At 50.3% G+C, this 19,875-nt stretch overlaps 6 protein-coding genes and 1 non-coding gene across 7 annotated transcripts; 5 read left to right on the top strand and 2 right to left on the bottom strand.

Moving 5' to 3' along the window:
• Nucleotides 1–900: 900 nt before the first annotated feature.
• Nucleotides 901–2,106, top strand: BDP81DRAFT_309109 (uncharacterized protein; the record flags this gene model as incomplete). Its single annotated transcript, XM_060583521.1, has 2 exons — nt 901–1,564; nt 1,835–2,106. The coding sequence occupies 2 exons, from the start codon at nt 901–903 to the stop codon at nt 2,104–2,106; spliced, it is 936 nt and encodes a 311-aa protein (XP_060450166.1).
• A 932-nt stretch (nt 2,107–3,038) lies between these two features.
• Nucleotides 3,039–4,774, top strand: BDP81DRAFT_496772 (uncharacterized protein; the record flags this gene model as incomplete). The annotated part of the gene is made up of 1 exon (XM_060595438.1): nt 3,039–4,774. The coding sequence occupies one exon, from the start codon at nt 3,039–3,041 to the stop codon at nt 4,734–4,736; it is 1,698 nt and encodes a 565-aa protein (XP_060450165.1). The 3' UTR covers nt 4,737–4,774.
• Nucleotides 4,775–5,016: 242 nt separating this feature from the next.
• On the bottom strand, nt 5,017–6,071 carry BDP81DRAFT_415026 (uncharacterized protein). The gene has a single exon (XM_060589414.1). It carries the CDS (start codon nt 5,922–5,924, stop codon nt 5,247–5,249), a length of 678 nt encoding a protein of 225 aa, XP_060450164.1. The 5' UTR covers nt 5,925–6,071; the 3' UTR covers nt 5,017–5,246.
• Nucleotides 6,072–7,324: 1,253 nt separating this feature from the next.
• BDP81DRAFT_t69 lies at nt 7,325–7,443 on the top strand. The gene has a single exon. It is a non-coding gene; the product is annotated as a tRNA-Thr (tRNA).
• Nucleotides 7,444–9,156: 1,713 nt separating this feature from the next.
• On the bottom strand, nt 9,157–9,979 carry BDP81DRAFT_415024 (uncharacterized protein). Its single transcript, XM_060589413.1, has one exon. It carries the CDS (start codon nt 9,920–9,922, stop codon nt 9,293–9,295), a length of 630 nt encoding a protein of 209 aa, XP_060450163.1. The 5' UTR covers nt 9,923–9,979; the 3' UTR covers nt 9,157–9,292.
• Nucleotides 9,980–9,981: 2 nt separating this feature from the next.
• Nucleotides 9,982–11,309, top strand: BDP81DRAFT_78400 (uncharacterized protein). The gene has a single exon (XM_060596269.1). The coding sequence runs from the start codon at nt 10,020–10,022 to the stop codon at nt 11,169–11,171; it is 1,152 nt and encodes a 383-aa protein (XP_060450162.1). The 5' UTR covers nt 9,982–10,019; the 3' UTR covers nt 11,172–11,309.
• Nucleotides 11,310–12,606: 1,297 nt separating this feature from the next.
• Nucleotides 12,607–13,500, top strand: BDP81DRAFT_415021 (uncharacterized protein). The gene is made up of 2 exons (XM_060589412.1): nt 12,607–13,193; nt 13,242–13,500. Exons 1-2 carry the CDS (start codon nt 12,696–12,698, stop codon nt 13,437–13,439), a joined length of 696 nt encoding a protein of 231 aa, XP_060450161.1. The 5' UTR covers nt 12,607–12,695; the 3' UTR covers nt 13,440–13,500.
• The last annotated feature ends 6,375 nt before the right edge of the window (nt 13,501–19,875 follow it).

The following is a 19,875-nucleotide window of genomic DNA, read 5'->3' as shown; positions in this document are numbered from 1 at the left end:
AAAGCCGAAACCAAAGGTTGACAGCCTGAAAGGCAGGCTTGTCTCGGTTAATGTATAGGCCCCGTCACTCACGGTCCGTCTAAGGCTCGCCTCGTTCGGCCGCCGCATCACATTATACCAAGGCATTTTCCAGTTCCAAACAAGTGTCTGTCAAGTGGCCCCTCTTCCATGTTTAAGCAGAGCTGTCCCGGAAGCAAGCTTTCTACTTCGCAAGCGCTGACGCTTTGCGGAGGTATCGGGTGTGGAGAAGGCGAGGGCACCCCGGCCGAGCCGTGCGCCGTGCGGAGGCCGTCCTTCATGCTTCTTTGCTTCTCCCCCTCATCCGATGCCCATAACCTCCCCAACCGCGCCAGCGTTTTGCAAAGTAACCCTCCTTCGTTCTCGGAATCTGTAGGGATGGTTCATGCAATCTTTCTGCCGCTGCTTGCTACCTCTTGTAGCAGGAGAAGAAACGAAAAAAAGTCAGCTCTCCAAGCGCTATGACGACACGATGGTCTCCAACAAAACGTTTCCAATGTCAGTGAGCACATGTTTCTTGTTTCCCGCTGGTGGAGTGTGACCTGACTGGGGGTAAGGAGCTCTCTGCTGTTATATAACACGGGAACTGTCGCACGTTTTGACGTCTGCGGCACGAACGTATGCACGCTCGGTTGTGGGCTTCTTTTCGTCTGCAGCTCAGCTCATCTTCGGTCTTTGCGAATCTTGAGATTACCAGCGCCCAAAGAACTCGACAGACATAGCGAAGCACTAGCGGAACGAGACGAGCTTCCGACGAGGGGGTAGAGAAGCGGGAACAACAGACAGACGCGGGACTAAACTAGTGACCGCGGGAGACGGTTTTGCCGCCAACGAAACGAAACGAAACGGATCGAAACGTGCAGTGCCGCCATGCACTCGCCAATGTCGAGCCTCGACCACTGGTGGTGGCGTTTCCTGGAGAACCACGTCTACCGCATCCCGCCGCCGCCGAAGCGCAAGCGCACGAAGCCGATGCAGGTTCTCTGCGTCGGCCCGCCGCGAAGCGCCACCGAGTCCCTGCAGCAGGCTCTGCTTGCGCTCGGGTACGATCATACCTACCACGGCTGGGATATCGTGTACGACGACCCGCCGATTCCGGCGACGGGCTGGGTGAAGCTTGCTCGGAAGAAATGGTACGGCGGCGGCGGGTCGTCACCGAAACGCAAAGGAGGGAAGGAAATTGACGATCCTTCATCAGAGGGCGACTGCAACATCACGACCGAGGAATTCGATGAGTTGCTGGGCCACTGCGTCGCGGTGACGGACGCGGCGGCGAGCTGCTTCGCGGCGGAGATGATTCGGGCGTACCCAGAGGCCAAAGTCGTTCTCAACGTGCGGCGGGACCTGCACTCGTGGCACAAGAGCGCGGTCAAGACGCTGGTGCACGTCAATGAGAGCTGGAGCTTCTGGGTGTCGAGCCTGTTGGACCGGGAGGCGTTTTGGGCGTGGCACGTCTATGAGAGGTTTCTGTGGGCATTGTTCTTCCGGGCGCCTGATGGGGATATGGCGAGTGCGATTAAGAGGAATGGGAAGTGGGTTTATCGTGGTGAGTTGCATTTTCTTTTTTTTGGACCGGACTACTGTTTTGATTTCTTTTGGGGGTTCAAGCCTTTCTATGTTTCTTCTTGCTACGATCAAGCCCTTCCCGTTTCTTCTTCCCGAGTTCAAGCCTTTCTGCGTGCGCGTCACAAAGTCTTGTCTGGCTTTGAGTGATGCTCGTGGCCTGATCTACGAGACCTTGGACAACGGAACAGACGCACGTCTCGCGGCATTCAATTATTATGATATGATGGAACTAACGGCACTTCGAATATAGAACACTGCGACATGATCCGCGGCATGGTGCCCCCCGACCGACTCCTCGAGTGGTCTGCTGATGAAGGATGGGAGCCTCTGTGCAAGTTTCTGGGTAAGGAGGTGCCTGACGTGCCGTTCCCGCACGCTAATGCTGTTGGGCCCGGTGGCGGGTGGAAGGCAAGGGAGGAGATGGCAATCAAGAGGTGGATTGAGGGGGTCTTGACGAATTTGATATTGATGGGGATTTTCTTTGTGGGAGGGTGTGCTGTTTGGCTTAAGTATTTGAGGTGAGAATAAGGTCGGATATGAGAGACTGGGGTTGGATTAGCAGTGGAAAGTGACAAGGGAGAGTGTTCTGTGGTGCGTTCCTGTAATGTGGAGGATGAGGAACATGCTACCGTACATGATGCTGTAGGCGTTTGTAGAGTAGTCGCTCCTGATGTCCTCAAGGATTGGGTACAGTTATCATAGTACAAGATATCAGGTCGTGCCTTAATCAGATGCTATAGTATTGTTGAGCTATTAACTTGCCTTACAACATTGAACCTTTTTCCTATGTGTCGTCCCATGTTAGAACACAACTGTCACCGTGTGAATGCCCACATATCTGCCTCCCAAGCCCGTGCTATTCAACCTCTAGAAAACTACATGTTCTGGACTCATAGTTTCTAACCCTTGTGGACAGTCATATATTCGGCAATCAGCCTACATGGCTGAGATGCTTGCCTAATCGCCGCTATTACTTGCAAACGTACCTAGGCCGTGCAGCCTTTCACAAACCTCAAACCTCCAAGGTCGCCAGTATCAGAATACCCCAATCTTGACCTGCCATCGCTCTGCCATTTCTCAGTCGTTTCGATGCTCAAGTGTAATTTAGAACCGCAAGCTCGATGACCCGAACAACTCGGAAGGTACTTGGCCCAGGTTTGGCTTCCTGAGGTATCTCCGCAAGGAATTAGAATAACTCGGAAGGTCCTTGGCTCAAAGTTACGCTTCATAGTGTATCTCCGGAAGACTTCATCAAGAATTCCATAAGGTCCTCGATTTCCCTTGACAGCTATGTGTTATTTGATCAGTTCACCAAGCCCGTTGACCTGCGAAACAGATCTTCTTCGTTCACCTCACGCCAGTTTCATTTCAGTACTCATTTCATCATCGGATGACGATCATCGTCACATCCCCCTTAGGACGTCCAGCAACATATTCGTCACTGAATAAGCACAATGGCGCCACAGAACACGACAAGAGCTGCCCATCCTCAAGTTGAGGCAGCATCACCCTCGACCCCGACAACAATGCTCAGTCTTCCGATGGAAATCATCGAGAGGATTGCTCACTCCGTCGACGTCCGAGATTCGGATGATATACACGCTCTGTCTCGGGTGTGCAAAGGCTTCTACCATGCCTGCATTCCAATCTACCACAAGAGGGTGGTTGAGAGACACCCTTATATACTCAATTGGGCCACCGCAATCGGCAGATTAGATCTCATGAAGAGATTCCTCAAAGCTGGTGTAGATCAGAAGGCGAAGATTCGTGATCCGGGACGTGACAGAAGAAGACCGCGCTTCTACCCACCAGGACTTACTACTTTAGGAATATTCTTTTGGCAATACTTTCGCCAGCCATTTGACTCGATCTTCGTACCACGTCAATACAGAGGACCTGCGAGAGAAACCCATCGCCTGCGACGAGCACGGCCCGAAGACCGCTCTCTGACGCCGCTGAGTATCGCTGTCTACCAAGGCAACTACGAAGCCCTCTCCTTGTTGTGCAGACACAATCCCGATTGGATGGTACAACTCGACCCTCGCCTTCTCGACATAGAAGGAGAGCCAAACGGACTATATTGGCGTCTCTCCGATATGGCGTTCTACCATAAGGACGAAGATATGCTGCTGAAGGCCTTGCCAGCAATGCAAGCAACAGCCTTGCGTCACCTCGCCGTTGTATATTGGAGACTCACACTGAAAAGGCTCATTGACCGAGACTTTTTGAGGGTGGCGGCATTCCTTCTCGAGCAGTTACCCTTCGACAATAACCACTACATGATCCTCGGCGATTATATCTTCCATGGTGCCGACGTCAATGAAAGGTGGCGGGACTTTCATAACCTCAGCGCTATGCAGCATGCATTCCGCCTGTCACTTGACCAGACAAGACGGCCAGACTTCTTTGCGGATTGGGCAGCGTTGCTTGCGAACTACGGAGCAAATGTCGACGAAGATCAAGGCGTAGGTCATACGCTCCTTATAGAGGCTTGCTACATTGGTTGTTTCGATCAGGCGCGTGTGCTCCTCTCTGTCGGAGCTTCGCCAGTTATAGCCTTCTCTCGTGCCGGTTTGCATGTAGCCGCCCGAGCTCCACCGCAAGGTGGCGAGTTCCACATCGGGTCCCACGGGAACGGTTTACCGGTGATAGATTTCACGCCCCTTGAGATCGCGTGTCTGCCGTATATGCACGGGTGGTCATACGGGCTGCTGACCTATAAGGCGAGCCACGGCGCCCGGTCAGAAGCCAGACACCAGGCCTGGCAAGCGTCACGGTTGGCGTTCATAAGGGCCATAGCCCCGACCTTGGAAGACGCCCGGGGGCAGACAATCCTGCGAACGGCACTGTCCATTGCTGCTGAGCTCCGGGATGTGGATGTTGTCAGCGCCTTGCTAGAGGCTGGCGCCGGTCTTACCGGTGGAAGTGAGCTATCCTGGGGTAGGATGGGCATGTTTCCTCCGCTTGTGGTTGCGCTGCTCAAGTCAAAGGTCTTTAGGCACCAGGGAGGCCGAGTTGATGCTGAGAGAACGGCCAGACTGCTTCTTGAGAGCGGGGCGGATGTGAGGGATTTGCAGTACTTTCCGGGCGCGTTGTGGAATTTCGAGGTGATTCTTGGGGTCTCCGCGGATGATTACAGACGGCCGGTATGATAGCCGGGTTGCTTGGGCGTCATGATAGTCACTTGCAGCGAAAACAGCTTCGAATATCTAGGAAGTAAAGAAGCTTGCCCAGGTCGGGTAATCTTTCAGAAAAGGATGTTGCGAGGCTTCTATAGGGCGCAACATGGAATAGGTATGATCTCAAAGATAACATGGTCATTGAGTTTAGTTGAATAGCCACGATAGTGGTAGCCCACGATCTCCCAGAAGTGGTATATAAGTGAAAGGGCCGTTTGTAAGTGCCCATACCGCCTTCCGGATCCATCTTTTCTGCCGACTGCTCAGAGATCCAACAAGTCTCTTGTCATCCAAGTCCCACAGCTTCACCTCCAATATCGTCATGTTACTGAAGTACTCTCTGAGAAGCCCAAAAACAAGCCGCCAGGGCACTTTCTCCCCCTTTTCAGCATCTTCGGAAGCGGCGTGTCGCGCATCGACTTTGACGTGCTGGATTCTATCGCAAAGATTCCGCGGCATCGCCCACTCCTTCTCGGCCGCGTTCTATCGGCGACTCGTCAGGACGGGTCCGGGGCTTCTATGATCGCCCGTCCAGCTACGCTCAGCCTGCATGGATCCATTCCAGTCCAAGAGTACAAAGTCTTGAGCCGGGTTGAACGGTACAGAGAGCGGATCTGGTTCGCCGAAGAAGGTGATAGCGAGCGCTCTTGTCTCACGGCTGACGGCATAAAGAGGGATTCGATACCAAGACCTGTAGGAGCGGAAGTGTACTTGCATGCCCCCTCTCCATTCTTGATCCATGACTACGGAGCCCTCCACGACGATTGGGGCCTCTGATGAAAGCAAGATCTTGTCTCTGAGCTCTTTCGGTAGGTCCATGAAAAGGGGGAATGTGGGTGGTTCGGATATGTCGACTTCCTTCTTTGACATCTCCCTCTCCTCTTCCGGAGAGTCCACCACCATTCGGAAAGGTTGGTAGCTTTTGGGGAGACGGTGGGGGTGATAGGGATGGCATCTCATATGCCTTCGGGCTTGTAAGATGAGGCTGGGCCATCTATCGCGGTTGGTCGAGTCTACAGGTATATCCAGGTCGGTCTTGATCCACGGCTCAACTTTGCCATACATATTCTCAGGAGTGTCGTTAATATAAGATTGCAACCCTAGTGAAGCCGCGTTGGACCAAGTCGGTTGGAAGAGTCTTGCAAGGAATGCTTTCGCCATTTTCTACTGCACACGCAATGGTGAGGCGAAGTAGGTAGTTGGCGTCTGGGAGATGCGAGTAATGTTTTGGGAATCGACGTTACCGATTTGTCTTCAGGTTTCTAATAATTGAAAGAACACGTATTACCACCTGGCATGCAAAACAATATGAGGCATCAGAGTATTAGCCTTCCTATGATGTATTTCGACACGTATGTTTCCCGAGTCAGTTCTAGGCAGTCGTTGAAGTCCAGGGGTCGATTACTAATCGGCCGGCTCCCACTGAGTTTCAACGGTTATGGACCATACAACCGTTAGAACAGGGATTCAAAATATGCAACACGAGTTATAACGCTTGCTGTCACAAAAGAGACCTCGTATTAATGCAGTCTTTGCGGATATGCGATCTGAAGTTAGTAAAGACTGTGGACATAAGATCGGGGCCCAACACAATTGAAATAATAGATGTTTGTCACTAGACATCGATTCTGGGAACTTCTAGTTGCAAAGCATTTACATTTTGTTCGTTTCTCATTGCTATTTATCTCTTCTTCCAGCTACAGCTCAAGGATTATATTAAAAGCTCCCAAGAGCAATGTTTATAGATATTACTGGTAAGTTTGCGCGATGATACAGACGGGATGTTTGATTGTTGCGAACTTGAGATGTAAAAAATGAGCTGTCTGTGACTTTATGTAGGACCACCAATTTTCGAACTCGCAACCTTTTCAGGACCCAATTAAGCGTTAATACTTTCAACACTAGGTCATATACACTTCAGACGATGCTAATACCTTTCCTCTGCGGTATTCGCCCTATAGGGCTATGGGGTTGTGGTTTATTCCCAGACATTTATTCCATATGGCAGCCGGGCTGCCGGCCAGACCTGAGACCACTCTGTGGGCTCCACTTAATTGGTGCTTCGGCCTTAAGTAGTAATACTTCATGAGTGTTCACAACATTTTGTTCAGTCAAGCATGCCTTCAAGTAAATCGAGCCCGTAAGCAGAACACTAGCCATGCCATTATACTGCTGGCGCTCATAGCGACTTTACAGACAGCTCAACAAGCATCTATTCCTTAGGGACCAGTCTACCACTTCCCGAGTTCCTCGATTACCACATATGTTTTACCCAACATGCGGAAACAGATGAATGAAAATAACACAGGCATGCTGTAATCCGTATGTAAACTCAACCCGATCAATTTTCAAAGTGTGAAACGAGCTTGCAAGATCTCTTCGCACCATCTGTAGTGTCAGCGCAAGAAGCAGGATGGAGTTTGAAGCCAGCTCAACCAGTAGAAGGATTTTGCCACGATCCCACTCCGTACAGGTAGCGAGAAGAAAGAGATCAGAACGAGGGCTTAGGTGACGGGTCTTCACATCATAGTCCACCTCACCCTAAACGTCCATGATCAATCTCCCGAATGGCTCATAGGTAAAGCGTCTCACTAGTATTTCCGTTGATTACAAGACTTCAATCTTTGACACGATGGTTCCCGTCATGAGAAGATCGTCAGTTCGATTCTGGCTTTGGGCAGCTTTTCTTTTGCCATTTACGGCAATCTGTTTGCAGCTCACCCTTGTTTTTGTGTTTCTCTTGGAAAAGCAAAGTTTGATGTTGCCGTGTCGATGCATAGCCACATGGACTCTCCCCTGATAATGTGGCTAGGCGTAAATTTTGCTGCTTGTACGGAGTACCTATTGGCCTTCTCCCCCGTTCGATGGGTCCCGTTGTGCACCAATCAATACCTGGAGTGGATATTAGGGGTAGCAATGAAATAGATCTCATCAAACCGTGAATTCAGAACACACTTCCTCACAACCTCGTTCCTGTACCGCCAGCATCACTTGGTGCTGACTCCTTGACAAACGTACTGCTCGCACGCTATCTCTCTTAGCATGCGCTTGAGTCAATCAGGTCTTTACAATCATCACTCGGCAGACGGTGAACTAGTCCGTGAGCCGATTATCGCAAAGCCGGCAGATTCAGCCATGACGAACCTGCACGACCTGCCTCCGGAGATCAAGACAGCCATTGTCAATGAATTGGCGCGACAAGAGGTCCTCCTCCCGGGAGATGAACCCATCGGTTATGAATATGCCGATACTCAGCTTGCTGCACTCGCGGCGCTAGCCCGGACGAACAAATTCTTCAATGCCGTCGCAACGCCAATGCTGTACGATAATGGCGTGCGCCGCCATCCCTATTTGTTGTGTTGGGCAACCGATATTGGCAACGTGGAAATCATGAAGAAAGTGCTGCGGACTAGGCCGACAGATCCCAACGATGCAATCATTCGATTTCAGGCCGAATATAGTCCATGGGACCCAAACGCCGAATCATCAAAAGAGCTCTTTTACCGTTTTTATCGGCGTGACGGGCATTGTTTCCAAAACCAAGGGATGTACCGAGGACGCTTAACTCAGAGGAATGCTCCAATGGACGAAATAGATGCCCTCTATGGCTATGCACTTGGAGACGAGTGGAGGCGTTCTGGATCTGGCAGCAGCAGTTTGACCTCTACGTCTGCTGAGGATGGTAAGTACAACTTTTCAAATATTGGATCTTTCTGAACGGAATCTGACAATATAGGCCTTCCAATGCCTGTACCCGACAGTGTTTCAGATACTAACTCGGAATCTGAAGACACTGAGACTAGCGACGGATCCGATGATGAAGAAAGGGGGAGCCAAGAAGAACTCAGGGGTCAAGAAGATGCCGGCATCAGTGCGAATGACGGTCCGGCGTCGGAAGCGCCCTCCATTGACACTTCTTCCGATGACGATTCCTCCGAAGACGCTTCCGTTAATGATGACTACTCGGATGGCGAAGATGTCGGCAGTGAAGACGGCACTGATACTGTTGCGGCTCCTGCACATACGACACCCTTTCCCCTGCCGGATGTTGGTGTTGATTCCGACGATACTTCCGACGATCCTTCAGAGTGGGGCGAGCCCGGCAGAGTGCTGCGCGAGGCCGATGTCACTCACGTCATGTACGAAGGTTACCTCCGATTCCCGGACTACGACGACAAAGAGGACATGGACAACACCGACATCGAGGGCATGTATTGGAAGCCTATCCATATTGCCGCCAGAATGGGCAACATGGAAGCTCTTGAATTGCTTCTGAACAACGGTGCACTTGTGAACGTGTCTTCACAAGGCTTCTGTCGCAGTGAGTGCCACCAAGTGCCAGGGCCGGCTATATACTGGGAGTATCCGGTGGGGTATCCCGCGTGGACACCACTGCATGTTGCCTTGTGCCACGGACATATTGGCGTGGCTAAGCGGATGATGGAGCATTGCGAATACCTCCAGGAACGACTTCTCAACTTCAATGCGATGCCATGGCAGGTGCTCCCCAGGTTCATTTCCGCCATTCGTCACGACCACATGGACCTTGCAGCGTGGTGTTTGCAGCAAGGCTGGGAGAGAGATGCTGTCAATGCCAAGAATGCAGAAATCAGAGGTGCGACGATGCTTTTCAGGGCGTTCTGGGAGGCGACTGATGCGAAGAACTTCGAAGCGGCTCTGGAGGTATTGCTGCGCAATGGAGCCGATATCAACCACGATCTCGGAAAAGGGCAAACCGTCTTGATGGAGGCATGCCTCTGGGGATTCTTCGACGAGGCCATTGCCCTCATCAAAGCTGGGGCCAAGGTCGACATCACTCTCGATGGTTTCAACCAAAACATCCAACTCGGAAGGGCATATGACGGGCGGCGCCGCGGCACTCCCATCGTAGAAGAGGGATGCGGCTTGCTCGAAATTTGCTGCGGTCCTACGCCCGCCCTACGCCAACCCCGTGATTTGATCGATGCGACCATGCATTCCCGAGGTCCATACCCCAGAAGGCGCGCTCCCGATTGGAAGACGGATTCATCGGCGCAACGTGAAGTCGTTCGTCTTCTGCTAGACTCACCAGCGCGAGCGGTGGGTAAACGAAATCCGTTACAGGTCGCATGCTCCTCGCACAACGTCGAGACACTATCGATGTTACTGGATCTAGGCATGGATGCCGCTAGCGCTAGCACCGACAACCTTACGCCACTTGAGTCTGTCGTTCTTGGGTATGACCACTTTTCGAACATAGACGCATACATAGCATGCATGAACTTGCTCCGCCAGCATCTCAGTAAACGTTCGAAAAGCAAGGATAGCTTCATTTGCACTCAAACCCTACAGAACGTGTTGGACAGCGGTATGCTCTACTACAACACGAGCAATAGTCGTCGTGTATGGGCTGCTTTGGTGGACTTCGTCACAGACGGGCTCGCCGATGGAAACATTCAGTCCGAGGGAGGTATTACCCTCCTGATGACACTATTCTATGGTGGGTTCGATATGCATCAGCTCGCACTGAGATTATTGGAGCATGGTGTCAAGACACCGACGAAGACCGAGTGGTATGGTATCTGGTCGAACATGAATGTCAAGGTTCAAGCGGCACGATTCGAACCCCGCGCCAGCTTTGCCAGCAGCGAAGAAGCTTACAGCTTTTGTAAGGCTATGGACCCGGCGGAATATTTCCTGCATGATCCCTTTTACCTCGCCGCCGCGATGGCTACGAAACAACAGAGCCTTGTGGACGCAATAGTCAAGTATGGCCACATGCAAAATGAGTGGTGGATCACATACCCGGTGTGGGTCGACTCACCGGATCAGCCCCCCTACGTCCCAGCCATGGAAGAGGCGTATCTCAGACAACACGAAGCATTCGAAGGCCAGCCGGCCGGCTCGTCGAAACAGCCGGAATCAGTCAAGGCCATCGATGCCGGCAGTGACATTGAAAGCGAGTCAGACGAGAGATGCTTGTGCACTGGTGGCACCCATGAAGACGATTGTTTCTATTTCACGTACCCCAAATCTAGGCATTGTCTCATGTTTCTCAAGAAGAGACATGCAGGGTGGTCACTCTTCCATCTTGCCATTCGTTTCCGTCAATACAATGTCGTCAAGAGGCTCGTCGAACAAGGGGTGGACGTAAACGAAACGACGAAGAACGGTTGGAGTCCGGGGTATATCATGTGCGTCAAGGAATGTTTTGATGAGAAGATTGTCAAATACCTCGTCGCTCATGGAGTAAATCCGCATGTTGGAAGAAGTGGAAGGTGGGCGTCACCATTGCATTATGCCCGTCAAGAAGGCGCAGACCCTCGTGCAGCCGACTTCATGCTTGAGGCATTTGCACTGTCGCGAAGACCCTCACCGCGAAAGACCCTACGTCCTTCCACCGCCTCATCCAGGAAGCGACGGATGTAGACGGTTTGTTTAGGAACATGACGCTTGACCAGACGTTGCCTGGCTTCATCCGTTCTGATACCGCCATCAACACGGTTGACGACGATGGCAGAATACCCCTCGGCTATTTGATAACTCTCATCCACGGCATCTACGAAAAGGGCGAGCTTCACAGACATCATGCGAGGCGCTTCGAGAAGATGCTTCCCACAATCATGGAGTGCGGGGCCGAGGTGGGTATCGTCAACAAGACAGGCGAGAGCGTGCTGGACTTGTCTCAGCAGGTGAGGGAGCTCGATGACTCTCTGCGAAGCATACAGTTTTTCCTTCATAGAGATTCACCTGAGCTCTACTAAGTCATGGTGCAACGTAACGCTGTGGGTATGTAAATTTGGGAGGATGAAGCTTGGGGATGTGCTTCAGCTTGCGTCTGCGGATGGCATATGGGTCGCAATTTTCTTGAGCCTAGGTACACTCGGCTTCTCGGGTTCGAGTAAGAAAAGGGGATGCTGTGGTGTGTGGGTACATCTCGTGCCGGTCTATCAGAGGAATTAAGTTCAAAGAGACGTCGACATTGTGGAGGATTGGACCGGTTTTCTTGCAGGCCAATCTTGACCTACCTTTAGATGTGGCAACTGTAAAGTTTCAATGTACTTCTATTACCCTAAACGGCGCTAGATTTGTCTTTACGTAGCCTACTCTGCTGAACAAGACTAGTCTGGTCATTTCTGGTTCAACCCGGGCCCATTACCAAGGTCCGAAACCGAACTTCTGCCTTGGCCATTCGTTGCCTTTGTGTTGGGAAAGAACCAAAGAAACAAGGTGGTATATAATTGAAAAGCTTTAGGTAGGGTCAAGACTAAGAGCGAGGGTGTAAAGGACAACATGATACCGCACCGCTGGGGTTGAAAAGGATGTTCCACCACTGCTCTCGAGCCGAATCTGGTGTCAAAAACCCCGAGTTCTGCCCGAAATACCTTTGTATTTCGATCATCCCTGTGCTAACTAAAATTGGCTCATGACAGCCATCTGGGCGAGCCACTTTGCCTCATAAAGAGAGAAGTCTGCACTCGGAGATGGGAAGAAATATGCATGTGGGCCTTGCCATCCGTTCTCTACAAGGGACGGGCCGCTCGGGTAGGAGGCGCTCACGGCGCTCTAGCCTCTCAGCTGAAAATGTGACTGCAGTTAAGTTCTGTATCTCGTAATTGATTGGCCGATGCTAGGCTGCCAAGACACTGTGCAGATAGGCGCCTTCAGCGTATGCAGGCGCTACCGTAGATGGTTGATGTGATCTATTTTATAATTTTATTGTGCGTGATTGACCGAAAACATGGACTCAAACGATATGCAGCAGGACCCAACAAGCTTAGGCACCGCCTGAGGAGTCTTCGTGTTCTCAACACAGCCAGGCGCAAACTCGACCTGCTGAGCCAACATTCAACCAACAACATCCGACCGCACCTTACCATCGCGGAACCAAAAAAAAACAAAAAAACAAAAAAAAAAGCCCCTTCGCCTTCTTTGATCACGCCACGCAGTAAGATGAAAGTATGGAACAAGTTGTTGGACAAGGTCAAGCCCAAAGACCCAAGCCAATCTGCAACCTTGAATATCACGTCCTCTAACGTAGCGACACTCTCCACCACCTCGTCTTCCCCAATCGAAGTCTCGGCAAACGGTCTTCGAGAGCGGCTTTGGAACGAAGCATTTGATGGGCTGGAATCTGTGGATGCGGATACATTCAAGCGGTATAAGGAGATACTGCTTAAGCAACTTCAAGAGGGCCAACTTCAGAACGCTCCTTCCGATCCGGCCTCCGCGACTGATGAGCAGATTAGAGCAGCCAGTAATGGAAGATGGCTGCAAATGGAGCAGCTTGTGGACATTGGATTTCAGCGAATTGAAAAGAGGACGGCCATCAAAGCAAACATTAGCGACAAGGTCAACGTGGTAATGCCGTTTAAAGACCTCATCGGCAACGCTGTCAAGGCCTCTCCAGAGGCCTCTATCGCCTGGGTCGGTATTTCCTTCGGTCTGGAGGTAAGTTCAACTGTTCGAAGTGGTGGGATTCTTGCCTAATGCTGGTAGATACTCGCGAATCCTCTAAAAGCGCCAAGTGACAATCGTAAGGGACTCACCGAGGTCGTCTCAAACATGGAGTGGTACTGGGGACTCTCGGAGCTTCCCCTTGAGAAGGACAATACAGAGTCTGCGTTTAAGGAGCTGCGACTTCGGCTGGAGAAAGACATCGTACAGCTTTATCGGAAGCTACTCCTTTACAAATAAAAAGTATTTATCGCTTCTTTAAGAGCGAAGTCGATAATATGTTACGACCCGACATGCACGACCAAGTCCAGGGCCTGCCCCGCAGGACCACGGCGACTAGGGCACACCATAAGTGCACGAACTATGGGAACACATGCGTCACCCTACGGAACGGAAGAACTATAGTATAAGTCACGTAATAATAAGATAAGGACTATTTAGGATTAATATAATCTAATACGATTTAGGGGCTAAACGATCATTCTAAATTAAAATAATCTAGGTGTTACGACCCAACATGCATGACCAAGACCAGGGCCTGCCCCGCAGGCTTACGGCGGCTACGACACGCCATATATGCAGACACAGGAGTCATCTCAACGGAACGGAAGAACTATGGACAAGTCACGTGATGATAAGAAAGGACCGACAAGCGATAAGCGGTCTATGACATGGACCGACAGGATAAAGGCGGTCCACCCCTGTAGGACCGACAACACGATGTCGGTCCCAACCACAAAGGAACTGTTCAATGGTATACGGGACTTGTATATAAGGATGGACTTGAGCTGGACTCTAGGACAGACTTTCCATAGCTTCTTCAGTAATTAACTTCGTATCAGATCTTATGATCGCTTTCAGCTATCTTCCCTGAGAACCTCTTTGATAAGACTACGAGTGATCACCGAAGCCTTCCCTTACCTTACGACTTACAGACATAGCTTCCCTGAAGCTATCCCCGACTACGAATACTGTTACCAGTTCCGCAGCCTCAACTTCTGCAAACAAACCTCACTACGACTAGCTGGCTGTAACACTTGGGTACGGGTAACTGGCCGGTGGGGGCTGGGCTTGCTATAGGTAGGCGGGAGAGTTATCATATCAAGTCCTTAAGGGAGATTGTGTTAGAGGAGTGCTATTTAATAATCTTAATCTCCGCCGCGAGGTTATTATATACTAAAATAAGGGATTAATATACTTTAGTATAACGTAGTTCACAAGCGAGTGAGCCACCTTTTAGCACCCGTAGGACAATATGTAAGAGAAATCAACAACAACACCTTAAATCAATTTAAACTATTTATAATCCTCTTCTTCAGAGGTAGATTCAACTTTCTAACACATAGGAGCATTATGGCCAGTCTCTCCACAGATGCCACATCGTCGCGCGCGCGTTTCTATCCTTCTCGCACGACCACTACTCTGACCTATTTCTACCTATAACTACCTCGTCACATCAATTTAAGACTTTATATCCTTTACCTGATTAATTGCAACCTCCACGAAACATCTCTCCAGCTTGGCACGGGCTGTTAGTGCCATGCTAAGGAGGGGCCCCAGTCCCCGCGGTTTGCCGCTGCGCGCTGGGGTGGATTAGCTATACGCTAATCAAACCCTTAACAACGCACATTTTCCCCTCGAATCGAGCCGACGATTATTCAACCTAACGAGCCGCCGTCGACTCGAATTCGCCTTCCGCAGGCTAGACGAAGTCTTCCTGGTAGGGCAGGGAGCAGAGGTTCCATCTAGCCTCCCGAAGGAGACGGGCGACTTTCTTTCCCGGCGCAGGTGGCGCTTCCGGGCCCAAATTGAACATCACCGACCGACTTTTCGACTTCGCTTTCTCAGCACCTTTGCCCCTTAAACGATCGAAGACTCCCTCGAAGAGACGAAACGACCATTGGGTAGCGATGTATAGCCGCGGCTATATACAGCTATGCTCGTTACAGAACCTAACAGCAAGCCCTACAACCTAGTCTTACGAGGTTTTGCCCCTTGTGGTTTCCCTTGTGGCGGTATTACCTATTACGATATACTCCGGACGGTTACTGGAACGTTGTGTAAACCAGAAGCCTGCGGGCTCTGGGTCGAAGGATAGGAGATACTGGCGGAATTGTGTTCTAGGGACGACCATAGCACTGTCTCGGGCAAGCCAGCGGCACCCAGAGACAGGTTAAACACATAGTTGCCTTTGGGCACGATTTGGAGGACGAGCTGGACTGTATCTAGTGATAGCTATAGGCCTACGGCCCTCCACGCCATATACCCTTCGGGAGGTCTGCCGCAAGGGCGGCTGCGCCCTTGCCGCTACGGCGTTAAAATACAACAACAACAACAACTACCTGATTAATTGTAAGTGTTCCACCTTTCTAAAGCTGTTTTTTTTTTCATACGGCGACGGCGGCTCATACGCTCATTTGCTTCTTAATACTCAGTCATTTATGCCTACATTATAACCTGATTATGTACGACTACCATAATTCCCTTCTTTAGCTGCTATATGTACCTAATAATTGACGTCGGGGAGCTATTCTGGTATCGTACGATGCGATTTATAATAAAATCAGACTGTAAGGTGAATTCAATTGGGTTGTTTGGTGTCTTTGGGACCCAAGCTGGTGGTAAGCCAGCAGAAAAACCTGGAGGTGTTGGGGTATAAAGCTTCACATCTAGCTATGAAATTACATATTCTGGATTGTACGGGACAAGGCCAGTTGCTCTAAAGCCTGCTTGAATGTTTAACGTCGTTATTGCCTTATCGTACGCCTTGTAAAAGGCTGGGAGGAAGTCTTCCTTTGCAATATGCGTAATATGTACCCGCATAAGGACCTCAATTTCTTGGCCGTACGCCCGGTTCAAGGGACTAAAGCACCCAACATCAAGAGGCTGGAGCTTGTGCGATGAATGAGGAGGCATACAGAGCGTAACAATCTTCTGCTCCTTGCAGTATAGCTCAAAATCGACAGAATGGTGGCTTTCGTGGCCATCGAGGACAAGGAGGCGGTAAGCACCCTCGTACGCCTCTTTGTATAGAAATCAAAGTACTTTACCCATTCTAGGCCTTTCTCATTTGTCGTCCAACCGTTTTCTATAAGTACAATTACCCAGTCGGGTGGGAGGGGGCTGTCGCACGTCCAGGAGTCAAGATAGACCTTACCTATAAAGATAATATACGGCGGGATAGAATAGCCGCACGACCTAATACCATGGATTACTATAACCCATTCCTAATTCCCTTATTATACTCCTCTTGGCTTGCCACGTCGTTCAAAGGCTATAATAACCATTTCGGAGGACATCTTACCCATTGCAAACCCAGTCTCATCAAAGTTATAGATATCGGCATCGTATAACGTACTTGATAAGCGAGCTGCCCCCCTAACCATAATCACATTATAAATCTAACTAAGGAGCAACACTAAAAACATAAAATCAATTGAAACTACTCTAAATCCTATTCCTCAGATATTTCTTTATTAAACTGATATATTTATGTATTGTGGCCAGTGTTTCCGCAGACGCCACATCGCCGTCGACCTGTTTCTGTCCTCGGCCGACGACCACTACTCTGGCGCGTTTCCTCCTTAATCTGGGCCGTAGCCTCTCTCTGCGACTGAATGTCCTCTGCCTCAGCTATAGTAAGACTTCCTCCTTGTCTGAGACGTGTTTTCTTAGCCCTTCTGCGTCGGCTAAATAGGTTGTTTTCCTCCCGGAGGATCTAGACCTCCGACCTTAATAAGGCAATCTGGTGCATAAATCCCCGCGCTCCCTTTGATAAATGCTCTACAGCTTCAATAATTGAAGTTGGGGAGCTATTTTGATGGCGGGAGATCCTCCTTTTGATGAGTTTGGACTGAGAAGAGGCCTCTGTTGGGTTATTTGGCGTCTGAGAAGTCCATGCGGGGGGTGTTGTTGGTAGGGACCCTGGGGGTGTTGGAGTGTGTAACTTGACATCAAGCTTCGAAAGCACACTTTCGGCACTCAAAGGAACAAGCCCGGCCCCTCTGAAGCCTCCCTGGATGTTTTTTACCGTTAGGGCTTGCGTGAAAGCGTTGTGAAATGCAGGGAAGAAGTCCTCCTTCGTAATATGGGTATTACCCCGGCGCATCTTATCCTCAATTTGTCGACCATAAGCCGTCTTTAGTGGCCCAAAACACCCAACGTCTAACGGCTGAAGTAGATGAGACGAATAGGCCGGCATGCAGAGTGTGACGATATTGTTTTCCTTGCAATATATCTCAAAGTCCGCAGAGTGGTGACTTTCGTACCCATCGACGACGAGGAGGCGATAACTGCTAGTTATACGCGGTTTTGTATGCCGATCAAAGTGCTGGAGCCAGTCTAGGCCTCTTTCATTTGTTGTCCATCCGTTTTCAGACGTTACGATGACCCAGTCGCGTGGGAGATCTATTTCTATATACCAGGTAGAGAGGTGATATTGGCCTGCAACGATGATATACGGCGGAACGCTATAGCCTGACGAACTGATGGCCTAAATGACTATAACCCATTCACGATTGCCAGGCTACATCATTTTTGTATTTGAACGCCTTTCAGCACTCGTAACGACCATCCCGGATGCAATCTGGCCCATCATAAACCCAGTCTCGTCGAAGTTGTAGATGTCGGAGTCTATAATGCCGTATTTTGCGATTATGTTCGCTATAAGCCGAAACCATGCGTTTATCGCGTCTGGATCTTCGCAATAGGCCCTCTTATAGTCGTACTTGCGAAAAAAGCGCGTCCGGAGCTGTGGTTGTCGTTTAACGAAGTTTGAAGCCCAGCGCTTCCCAACTGGGGGCGCGTCGCGGTCGGCAAGCAATCGATTGGCCATTTCTTCCATACCACTGATCCGGGGAGGAAACGATCGGGAATCCAGGTCGAGGATATACTCAACTAACTTCTCCTCTTCAAGCTCCGTCAATTTGCGTGAGTTAGGTATAGTATCTTGTCGTGTAGGTGTCCCTTTTAATCGGGTGCCTAGGGTCCTAGGGGGTACTGAATAGATTCTTGCTGCGGCTCGAATGCTGAGTTTAGGGTTTTTTTGAATAGCCTTGACTGCTAAGTTCAATTGGGCCTCTTTGCTTTGTGACGACATGATTATTTGTGGCGTGATACGCATTAGAAGTGAGGAGGAAGGATGAACGCGGTTGGGTGGGCAGCTCGCTTATCAAGTACGTTAACTAAATTGAATAATTATTAGAAAATCCCCCTTGTAATCAATCAACTTGAAGGCCAGATTTGCGTTGATTGCGTTGAGTAAAGCGCTGCTCGAGAGCTTATTTCACTGGACATTGAACAAATCTCTATATCAAAAGAGGAATTGAACAGCTCAGCAAAGTAAAGATAAATTATAATTGTTGGTTCACGGGGTCGTATACGACAAATAGTGGTAGCAATTATCACTCGTCTGTTGGTGATCCTATTGCTTGTTCTTCTTGTTGTTCTATCTTACATTGTAGGCAGGAGTCGGTCGAAGTAGGTAGTGACGGCCTGGGTGGTTGCCCCACCTTTATCCGGCCGTGATGACTAAGCCAGTTGTCCCACTTCGCCCAGGGCAGGTGCCAGCCAGCCCATGGTACCTGCCTATTACTCCTTATCAGCCTTTGCTGTTCCAACAATAATAGACGAAGTGGAATGAAATTGAAGCCCGCATTAACTGTTTTCCCCGTGCTTATCTGCCTTAGATACCCTTTACCCAGTAACCTACTTTACCTAAGGTAGACAAGATGTCATGATAGCCTCTCTGATCCATCTTCCTGCGTCATGTGAACCTGATCCTTTGACCGAAGTTTAGCCGAGCGGCTTTCCGAGAAAACCTCAAAGCAGCCGAGGCACGGGCCTAAATGTTGTTCAAGGTAGTGGGCTGGCGGCTCTTCTTTCTCAAGTAAGTGAACGATCAACTCCTACTCGCCGTCAGCTGCGATATTCTGGGCCATGGTTTCTCTCAATGCGTGCTTGTTTTCAAGGCCAATCGAACCAGTCCATCTCATTGATGGACGCAGCGACATGTTCATCTCTGTACCTTGGAGGACGAGAGGATCCACGAGCCGGCTCAAGCTTGGTGTTCCATATCGAACGGGGTCCCTGCAAACCGCGGGACCTTGTTTTGGGGGCCACCAAGGCGAGATTCTGGGCCGACGTCTCGCTTGGCCTGAGTGAATCGAGTGGACGGTGTGGCGCGAGCCTCGAAGTGGGGTGTTTCCAAGATGCCGATACCCGAGGAGTTGTCTCGGTCAAGCTGTCGACATTGGACAATGTGCCTGGTTGCTGCGGGAATGTCGCACAACAACACTAACTTATCGCCTGCCAATCGCCAACTTGTCGACTAATTTTTTGTACCTTGGTAAGACCTCTGAGACCGCAGTAGTTCGTCCCATGTACATCGATGATTTGGGCCCAGGAGATTTGACAAGAAGACGCGAACTTTGGTAACTTGAACAAATAGTTACATAAGCAATCTCGAAAAATTGGGGTGGCCCGCCAAGAACCGGGAGGACCCAGACAAGCCTTGGCACGTGACGGTCGGCACATCGACGCGTAACCCCTGCGCAGCTGAGGGAAGCTGCCAATCCCTGCGGCGATGCCGATTCAAATTCAAGGTCTCGATGTTCCTGCCCAATGACGTTACTATGCGCGGCGCACGGGTCGGAGCTAAACCGGATTGGCTTTTAAA

The sequence above is a fragment of the Colletotrichum phormii genome, assembly GCF_030913505.1.
Source record: "Colletotrichum phormii strain CBS 102054 chromosome Unknown BDP81scaffold_2, whole genome shotgun sequence".
Taxonomy (NCBI): domain Eukaryota; kingdom Fungi; phylum Ascomycota; class Sordariomycetes; order Glomerellales; family Glomerellaceae; genus Colletotrichum; species Colletotrichum phormii.
Note: the sequence above shows the minus strand (reverse complement) of the source record. Positions and strands in the feature narration are given on the sequence as shown.

Bases quoted from the DNA above. Each gene is read 5' to 3' on its own strand.
- BDP81DRAFT_415026 (XM_060589414.1), bottom strand. From the start codon at position 5,924: ATGGCGAAAGCATTCCTTGCAAGACTCTTCCAACCGACTTGGTCCAAC.
- BDP81DRAFT_415024 (XM_060589413.1), bottom strand. From the start codon at position 9,922: ATGCCTAGATCCAGTAACATCGATAGTGTCTCGACGTTGTGCGAGGAG.
- BDP81DRAFT_78400 (XM_060596269.1), top strand. From the start codon at position 10,020: ATGAACTTGCTCCGCCAGCATCTCAGTAAACGTTCGAAAAGCAAGGAT.
- BDP81DRAFT_415021 (XM_060589412.1), top strand. From the start codon at position 12,696: ATGAAAGTATGGAACAAGTTGTTGGACAAGGTCAAGCCCAAAGACCCA. The intron at 13,194-13,241 runs GTAAGTTCAACT...TAATGCTGGTAG, and splicing joins GTATTTCCTTCGGTCTGGAG to ATACTCGCGAATCCTCTAAA.